This window comes from Acipenser ruthenus, chromosome 20, assembly GCF_902713425.1.
Source record: "Acipenser ruthenus chromosome 20, fAciRut3.2 maternal haplotype, whole genome shotgun sequence".
Taxonomy (NCBI): Eukaryota; Metazoa; Chordata; class Actinopteri; order Acipenseriformes; family Acipenseridae; genus Acipenser; species Acipenser ruthenus.
Genome location: NC_081208.1, coordinates 1,146,766 through 1,156,236, shown reverse-complemented (window position 1 = coordinate 1,156,236; position 9,471 = coordinate 1,146,766). Strand labels below are relative to the sequence as shown.

General features: G+C 42.5%; 2 protein-coding genes across 3 annotated transcripts; one reads left to right on the top strand and one right to left on the bottom strand.

Moving 5' to 3' along the window:
- The first annotated feature begins 1,829 nt into the window (after positions 1 to 1,829).
- LOC117963794 (aflatoxin B1 aldehyde reductase member 4-like) lies at positions 1,830 to 5,414 on the top strand. 2 transcript variants are annotated; one of them, XM_058993037.1, is made up of 7 exons: positions 1,830 to 2,179; positions 2,815 to 3,002; positions 3,110 to 3,214; positions 3,601 to 3,697; positions 4,097 to 4,196; positions 4,505 to 4,634; positions 4,920 to 5,414. In XM_058993037.1, exons 1-7 carry the CDS (start codon positions 1,891 to 1,893, stop codon positions 5,151 to 5,153), a joined length of 1,143 nt encoding a protein of 380 aa, XP_058849020.1. In that variant the 5' UTR covers positions 1,830 to 1,890; the 3' UTR covers positions 5,154 to 5,414. The 2 variants fall into 2 exon arrangements, with proteins under 2 accessions (XP_058849020.1, XP_034760871.2); XM_034904980.2 differs by having other exon boundaries at positions 1,831 to 2,179; positions 4,992 to 5,414.
- Positions 5,415 to 5,608: 194 nt separating this feature from the next.
- On the bottom strand, positions 5,609 to 9,333 carry LOC117425583 (mRNA turnover protein 4 homolog). The gene is made up of 8 exons (XM_034042607.3): positions 9,230 to 9,333; positions 8,639 to 8,697; positions 8,422 to 8,525; positions 7,727 to 7,808; positions 7,516 to 7,583; positions 7,018 to 7,169; positions 6,757 to 6,833; positions 5,609 to 6,372 (listed from the first exon to the last, which is right to left on the bottom strand). Exons 1-8 carry the CDS (start codon positions 9,255 to 9,257, stop codon positions 6,223 to 6,225), a joined length of 720 nt encoding a protein of 239 aa, XP_033898498.2. The 5' UTR covers positions 9,258 to 9,333; the 3' UTR covers positions 5,609 to 6,222.
- Between the last annotated feature and the right edge of the window lie 138 nt (positions 9,334 to 9,471).

Below are 9,471 nucleotides of genomic sequence, written 5' to 3'. Positions count from 1 at the left end.
CTTACAAAATAACCACAAACAACTTGATCTGTTTATTTATTTATTTAGTGATTTATATATGTAGCCTGATTATTTATTCTAACAATTATACTTTTCCACAGTAAAGCGTCAGCATCAGTTACCATGGTTATAATAATAACCGGGGTCACCCGGGTTCAGCTGTATTTTCATTGGCCTCGAGGTGACTCTGCAGAGCCGTGAAGGGATGCTTCAGACCTGATTGCAAACAGAAGCGCCCCCCATGGCATCGCATCGCATCGTATGAACTTGCAAAACCAGCAGCTCCCAAGTCCCATCCCACACCCCAAAAAAGAAATGCAACATAAAAAATGTCTTTATTGGCTGTACTTGAGATCAATGTCTATAAAAACAGTGTAGTGCAATACAGAGCACTAAAAGGTCTTGGCATTTTGAGATTGTGCTGTGTGTAGTCCTTAAGATCTTACTTTAGTTTAGTCCATTGGTCTGGTTGACACAGGGCAGGGGGGATCCTGTGGTTTCCCTTCCAGCGCGAGTTTCTGTTTTCAGTCTATCTCCTTGATTGCCAGGGCTACAGGTTCAGAGGGTATCAAGGTTTAGCAACAGGGGCATCTCGATTCACAGTAGTGTGCATATATAGATGCTGCCTTGTTCTTAGCACCCTAGGCAATATTATATAAGTCTACACATTTCCATATCCATGACCTCATGCAAAATAACATACATAAACTATATTAGCATTGCTGAGAAACGTCAAATCCATGGTCCCTTAGCAAGCGATTTTACTGCCGTACACAAGTGCTGACGCGTCGTACAGGTTATTTCTACCGCATTACCTTGTCTGACCTGCAGGGGTCAGCATTGTCCATTACAGAACTCCCTCACTCAGCCCGCAGTTACACTCTCTGCCCTTTGAGACCTAATGGAGACGTACATTAACAGCCTATAATGGGACACAGTGTATCCCTGCCCTGCCCTTCACACAACTAAGCAGTCTGTTGCTTGGAGCTCAGTTTAGAACTGTATCTCAGCTGTCAATCATGGCCAGTAATGGAACCCACAGCCTTCCAGTTCCAAAGGTTCTCCTGCTAACTTCTGCGTCCTTCACAACCACTACAAACTGTCTAATACGGGCCACTACTAACAAGTGACAATCTACCAAGCTGATACTGCAGAGCAGGAGTTGTATAATATTAGGAATGGTGTTCTTCTGCCCTCTTCTGGTCAAATATAACATTGCATAGGATTGGTTGGATACTGACTGTACAGGTCTTCTCACTAGTGAAAGCAGATGTTTGCCAGAGCCGAATGGATTGAGAAGTCCGTGCTTGAAATGTTGGATCCAATTAATGAAAATATGACATGAAAATGTCACTACAGCGTAATATAGATAGGATTTGCAAGTAGCAGTCTTAAGAAAAGGGTTAATAGTAATGCTAATAAAGTTACAATCTAATCTAAAAGACGAGAAATTCTAGGTAGAATATAATCTGTAGCACAAGATTTTAGCCCCAAAAAAATAACTTTTTAAGGGTAGATAAACGCACTGGACTGTCAAAGGAGTCTGCTTCACGATAAAGTTTAATGTAAAGAAGTCATGAAACTGTGGGAGAAAATGATGTGTTGTAATTAGTTTGTGTGTAAAACTGAACCTTTAAAATAATATACAATACCATTCCGTATTGTTACATTTACAGAACATCAAATTACCGTTTGCATGCAAAATATTTCTGCTGATGTAATGTGAACTTTGTCCATTTCACCCCTTGGTAATTTCCAATACATTCATTTGAGAGAAAAAAGGCCCTCCCTTCCCGTCAGTACGGCGGTTTTGCACTTTACACACGCTCCCTAAACGCAGTGTTGAGTCACGGTGCGTCCTTTGCTCTTTCTGTTCAGCTGATTCTAATTATGCTGTGCTCTGCAGGAACCGCTCTCTGCGTGTTTCACAGGAGATTTTTATCACCCAGACTCGTACCTCTCAGCCTCCGCACCATGTCGTCTCCCGGTTCGACCCAGTCGAAAGTCCCAGTGACTTTACTGGGAAGCATGGCTTTCGGGGGGCGCGCAGACGCGGATACTAGCGCTGCCATGGTGCGCGCTTTCTTAGAGCGTGGACACGACGAAGTGGACACCGCGTACATGTACGTGGACGGACAGTCAGAGACCGTTATCGGGGGAATGGGATTACCCAAGACAGGTAAAGCAGGACAAAAAAAAAAAAAAGTTATTTTTTCAAAAATAGGCAGTTCGTGCATGTACTAGTTGTTCATGCAAACATCAAACGTGAAAATATTTTTTATTCCGAAATAGATTTCACTTTGTTAATATAAACAGTGAATGCATTGATTAATTTTTCTTTTTATTGTACTGTATCATTAATCATTTACCCTGTATACAATTACAGTAAAGCTTTCATTATCCAAACCCCACTTATCCGAACACCTTTATTATCATGACAGCCCGTTGTTAACCTGGCTTCTTGTGTGCTGTGCTCGTCTGCCCCGTTTGCAATGCAAATACGGTTTTCAGCCCTCAATCTCTGGCATCTGCAGAATAGTGCAGTACTGTAGGCTATATATTTACAGGCAAAGGCATGAATTTATATCATTTTAGGAGGTTTCTTGATTGCTAAAGTCATATAAAAAAATGTCACTGTCATAATTCTATTATCTATCCAATATTAGACATTTGTTAGACATGATAAAAAAAAGCTCAGTCTGTATATGTTCTCAGAAGCACGTTTCTGCAGGATCACGTGGTATCGGCATTGCTGTTTCCTCCTGTCTCATTGGTAAATGCTGAGCGTCTAATATTGTTGTTACAACTCTGCAGTTAAAATCGCCACCAAAGCCAATCCCTGGGACGGCAAGACGCTGAAGCCAGAGAGCGTCCGCTCTCAGCTGGACACCTCTCTGAAGAGACTGCAGGCCCAGAGTGTCGATATCTTCTACCTCCACGCTCCTGACCACGAGAACCCCATCGAGGACACGCTGCGAGCCTGCCACGAGCTGCACAGGGAGGTATGAGGACAAGGGGCAGGCGCTCGCTCGCTCCCTCCCTCCCTCCTCATCTCCGTGCTGCACACAGGGAGCTGTTTCTAATACAAGCTGTCTTCCTGTTTTTAAAGGGCAAGTTCAAAGAGCTTGGCCTGTCCAACTACGCCTGCTGGGAAGTGGCTGAAATTTATTGCATCTGTAAACACAACGGCTGGATTCGGCCCACCGTTTACCAGGTGAGTGGTTTTCAAGAGGAGCTTTATCGTTGTGCTTGGGGGACGCGTACATTTGGTGTGCAAGATGCTCACATTCCTGGCCGTGTTTATTCATTTATCATTCATTCACGCAGCTCCCAAGTTTTGAAACGTTCTGCTTTCCCATCACATTGTCCTTTTCTTTTTTTTTTGCACCCCTGCTTAACAATCGTGAACCAGCAGCTCTTGTCCAGAAACACTCGCCAACCAAGCCTATGCTTGGATCCCTTGCTTGTTGTTAGTGCATGTCACAGAACAGCAGATAGACAGGTGAAGTCGAACACACAGGCACGCTTGTAGGATGTTGAATGTGTACCTGCCCTGAGCTGGGCGACACCTGCCTCTCTGACGCTGCCCTCTTCCTCCAGGGAATGTACAACGCCACCACTCGTCAGGTTGAGACAGAGCTGCTGCCTTGTCTGAGATACTACGGAATGAGGTTCTACGCCTATAACCCTCTGGCAGGTACGCTGCGATGAGACATCGCTTCCAGAAATACCAACCACACTGTTAACAGTGCCAGCAACAAACAGTGGAGCAGTCTCGAGAAAACATGTGTTTAGAAGCACACCCTCAGCAACCTTCTGAGCAACACTTGCAGGTTTTAAGCAAAGTTGTGTTTGTTTTAGTGCTACAGTTTAATACCTGAGTGTGTGGCATGACTGTGTCTACCTCAGTACCTGTATTCACTTATACTGGGATAGTCGTTTTTAAAGATACACTGAATGCATTCTAGGTCCCAGCATCATGAAACAACAGAACAATATAAGTCAGAATGAAAGATCCCCAAACAACCGTTTAAATAGATAGAGGGAAAGGGTTAAAACGTCATTGCAACCTTAACTGTATTTTCTTTTATTATAGGTGGGTTACTGACTGGGAAATACAAATTTGAAGATAAGGACAACTCGCAGCCGTCTGGCAGATTTTTTGGAAACGACTGGGCTAAAGCATACCAGGCGAGGTGAGTGTCGCTGTCGTCTGTCTAGCACAGGGTGCTTTAAGATATGAGCTGGTTTTCATCTCAGGCCACTCTGACCTCTCATAGGGGTGGGTATCCGCTTGTATTATACAGCACCCTATACGTTATTCTGTGTCATACATATCCTGGGAAAAAGCCACACTGCATTACTGGATTTGATTCCACCGCAGTGTGTGTCATGTGAACAGAGGTGGATGGGGAGAGAGCAGGAAAGCTAAGATACCCTAATAGTATACACGCAGAGCTGCAAAGTAAGTTGGTATCTGCATTAAACTCTTAAACCTCTACAGGTACTGGAAGCAGCACCATTTCCAGGGAATAGATCTTGTGCAGAATGCTTTGCAGGCAGCTTACGGGTCCAGCAAGCCGACGATGACCTCCGCAGCCCTGCGCTGGCTGTACCATCACTCCCAACTTCAGGTAAGCTCCTAATATTAACCCCCCAGCGCCAGTAAAGCCGAGTGTCTCGTCGAGTTCTTACTGGCAAGGAATACCTTGTTTCCATTGCACTGCGACAGCCTGCCAGTATTAGTGGTATTAATGGAATTTTAATGCAATGCTGTTTATAATCACACATGCTGTAAATACACCTGCTTCATTCTTAAATCTGTTTGCATGTTGCACACTTTTTAGACTGGGTAATTGCACGTTAAATGAAGGGGCGTTTTGATCAGTTTAAATCCAGCGCAGTTTCTTGTAAGCCAGGTAGAACGCGCTTCAATCAGGGTGTCCCCGAGCCCTGGCGGTCGCGTAACTGCGCCGCCTCTCTTCGGACAGGGCGAGCGTGGGGACGGTGTGATCCTGGGCATGTCTACCATGGAGCAGCTGAAGCAGAACCTGGCCGCTGTGGAGGAGGAGCCGCTGATGCCCAGCGTGGTCGAGGCCTTCAGGCAGGCCTGGGACCTGGTGGCACATGAATGCCCCAACTACTTCCGCTAGAGACACCGGAACAGGTCAAGCTGCTAACTGGAACTTCATGTAAACAGTTAAGAGTTTGTGTCTTCCCAAGTGGAGTATATATATATATACACACACACACACACATACATTCTTAATGCTCCAAAAACTTTAGAATAAAAAGATTTCACAACATCTTTCCCATGACCTCACAATAGATTATTGATAGAATAATGTACAGCAGAAGGCACTACAAAGTCCTGAAAATGTATTTCAAATAAAATTGAAAAAAGTTCTCATGAAGTTTTTTGGTGCTGTTTTAATTGGCAAACTGATAACCGGTTTGTGTTGCTTTCTCACAGCTTCTGAAAAGAGAGATATGTTTCAAACAGTCCCTCCAACATTATCTCATCTTGACTGTGGGCTGCTTTGAGTTTCAGCAGACTAAACACAGGGTGACCCACGTTCCCCAATACCGCAAAAGAGCAGAAACATAATTCAAACATCTCAAAATCAGTTTTTATTTGTATGATGTACTGTACATTTACATCCGTTTTCACAAAACCTGATTACCTTAAATACCTACGGTAATATCACGTGGTTCCATATTAACGCTAATCAGGGGCCTGTGAAACTAGAACCATAATACAATATCTATACGCACAACAAACATTTACATTTGAGTTTTACAAAGTCCTCTTTGCTGTACTTTGAATAACAAACGGCTGCAGTCTGTTCCAGTGTTGGTAAAGACTCTCCAGCACTGACTGTAGATTAACTAGCGCAGAATCCATCCACACTCTGGCTTACTCGACAGCAAATCTGTTACCTCATAGTGTATCCAAGCTTTACCCAGTAATTGTTAACTATAAAAATAACAGTGCAGTATATTGAAACTACACTCAAACACAATGTGACGGACCAGTCTGCATGACACAGTGCACATAAGCAATGTAATCAGTCCAACAAATGGGGAGTTATCTTCTTGTATATATAAAAAAAGTGTTACAATAATGGTTTTCAGAAAGCATTAAAAAACCAAGTATTTTGTAGCAAAGTTGGCACACGTTGGGTGTTTTAAATACAGTCTGAATGGAGTCTTTATTATATCTTATTCATCGTCTTCCTCCTCTGTGTCATCCATTTCCTCCTCCTCTTCTTCAGCTCCCTCCTCGCTCATCTTCTCAAACTCCCCAGACTCCGCGATCCACATGCAGTTTACCAAGACCTTGAACTCAGCCATCTTGATCCCAAAGAGTTTCTGTAACATGGGCGACAGCAACAAAAACAAACACTGAAACTTGATTGGACGACAGCAAAAACTGAGCAGCTGTTACAGCAGATCAATTCTGCACTATTGTGTCAAATGATTCCAGTAAAAAAAAAAAAAAAAAAAAAGTTAAGTGATTGTATTATTATCCTGAACTATTAAACTGTTCTGGATTTAGAAAAACTAAAAGAAACTCAGTTTGCAAATGTTTTGACTCGAAGTCTTTCTCAAAATCAATTAAATAAAGCATCAACAAATTTAAAGTAATCTTGACACCACTGCTTAGGTCATATTGTAAACTATTAATAAAGATGGGGGACCGAAAAGGCAGAAAAATCTCAGACGCCCATGTGGTATAAAACTGTGTGAACTCACCAGAATCCGAGCCTGTTCAGGAGTCAGAACATCCCCTTCCTTACACACCACGTGATCTGACAACAGCGTCACCACCCCTGCAGGCAGAACGATTAAAAGCACAGAGTAAGCACCAGCACTCTCCAAGAAAAACACAAGGCTTTCTGAATTGCAGGGCTCTAGTCACAAATCTTTGCAAAGCAATGTTAAACTCCACTGCAGCAGTACAGTGGCAGATAAACAGTGGCTCCCTTGGCTCTCTCTCTCTTCCAGTTCTGTCACCTTTCTTCAGCGCCGTGGGCAGTCCCAGCTGCCTGAGCTGTGGCTCCATGGAGTGAGGAAACTGCTCTAGGGGCCCTTCATCCAGAGTCACTGCCATGCTGGCCTTGTTCCCGGACCGGGCGAAGTCCATCTCCTTAAACTGGCTGAAGTGCCTGCAGCAGTGGGGCGAGAGACACCCTTTTAAAACCAGGTGAACACACAGCATTCCTTTTCACTCTGCACACGGCAAGCAGATACAGAAAGACATCCTGATCTAAACACGTGCAGGACGCTCCTCAGGGCAGCCAGCTCTAAATCTCTGTTTCAAAAAAATAAACTGTGCATTTTACATACTTTTAAAGACTAAAAAATATAGCTAAAAAAAGGCTGCCATGCACTGTCGAGAGAGTTTTTGTAGCCTATTTTACTGATCGTATCTGGATCTGCCACTGTGTGCCATGTTAAGATGCAGATTCAGTCTTGCACATGAATACGTCCCCCTGGTTAACCCATACTTACTCCTGGACCTCCTCCTTTGTTTTGTTGGTGAACAGCAGACCCACTTCACCTTTTAGGTACTTGCTGACCTACAAAAAAAAACAAGGAGAGAAGAATACCCATTGTAGTTAAATCTCATCAAATTCAGAGTCTTTAATTCTGACAAGAATTGTAATGCAGGCATCCACACTGAAGAGGCAGCAGCACACAAACTTGGGTGAGCAGTGAATACCTTGTGTAGATTGTCCTTGTACTCGTCAGCATGGCCCTTTCCTAAGGCAATCATCATGACTTTGTTTTTCCCAAAGAAGAACCTAACAGAAATCAAAGCAAGTGTTGAGCGTAAGAGCCGGCAGGAGTTACCACAGGGATAAAGACACAGGGGCCTCTATTATTACTGCATGAAAATACAGCTTGAATGCATTGCACAAAAGCAGAGACCGAGAGATCAGTGTTGCCGTGTCCTGGAACATATCAGATCTGATGACCAATTCTATACAGCAGTGAAGCTGGGTAAGTAAGTGAGGCACAGACACAGTTCCATGCCACCCTGTTTTTCCATGGCTCCCTGACAGGGCTGGACCATAGGCTTCTTCTTTCCCTGTGAACTGGTCAACTCCCTTTGAACCACATTGATATAATAACACAGCAATGGTATTCTGGGGCTGTTTTTTTCAAAACATAACCCGGATAACAGTGATGCAGATTTTGTAATCCTATATTTTGTGACTGTGATAACTTTTAAAAATCGTAATTATTTGTAATCTGGATAAAAGGAATCCAGCATTGACACTTTCTGAAAAGACGATCCAGATCAAAGTAATCTCGATCACAAAATACAGGAGTACAAAATCCGGATGACTGTTATCCAGATTACAAGTTTTGAAAAACCGGCCCCTGGCGGTTCAGTTTGACACCTGGTCTCACCTGCTGTGTTTCCATGCTGTCCTTATATCTTTTAATCTGCTATTCCTCATGTTCGCAACAGAGAAGATGAAGATGTGTCTGTATGTGTCCACACATTTCCGTAGCTGAAAAGAAAGTAAGCGAGAATATAGATCAATGAGATGCGCCACACACACACACACACACAAGCGGTCACATGCTGTTAAATGCGACGTCGATAATCAAAAATGATACATACCTCTTCTATTAAGTTCTGTTTGGATTCTAACCCTTTCTTGGTGGTTTTAGTTAAAGTGACTGAAATGAAAAACACAAAATGACATACTGCAGATATTTCTCGGTGGCTACACGATAGTTTACTATAACTACTGTAACATCAACAAAAAAACATTTTAGTCATCTTTGTTTTTATTTATTTATTTATTTATTTAAAAGCATGTTGTCTTGGGATCTGTACAATACGTGTACTGTCCTTAGATATTCGTCTGAATTGGAACGTTTTTAATTTGACATCCAATAAATAAACTAAGCATCACATCACAGAGCGAATTGACCGGCTACAATTTTGGGTTGTTTGGTTGGTACAATAAAGGCACAGAAGTATGGTTCTTCAATACTGGTAAATAACTTTCAGTAATTCTTTTGAGATAGGTTAGTGGACCTGGCTGCAGCATACACGTAGCGAGTGACAAACTAACGCGTTTCAAGAAACTTGCTCCACCGTGTTTATCTATCGGATTAGATGTGACACATACATTGGACAAGTGATTTGGCAAGGCAAATTCCAAAATAAAACAACATTTTTAACAAGAAATCATTTCAAACTCACTTTTCTTGTCCCTCTTTGATTTCGGCATGGCTTTCACGTTGTGCTTCCACTTCTCTCAGGACCCCAAATCAAGTGTCAGAGTAGACCAACACATTGCCTAGCCATAAATACATAAATAAATAAATAAATAAATAAAACGTTCACTAATGTGCAATATTTGCCCTATATTTAAAAAGCTAAAATGTACATTTTGAAATATTTATATATTAGTTGAATGTAATTATATTCTGGCATATTCGAGG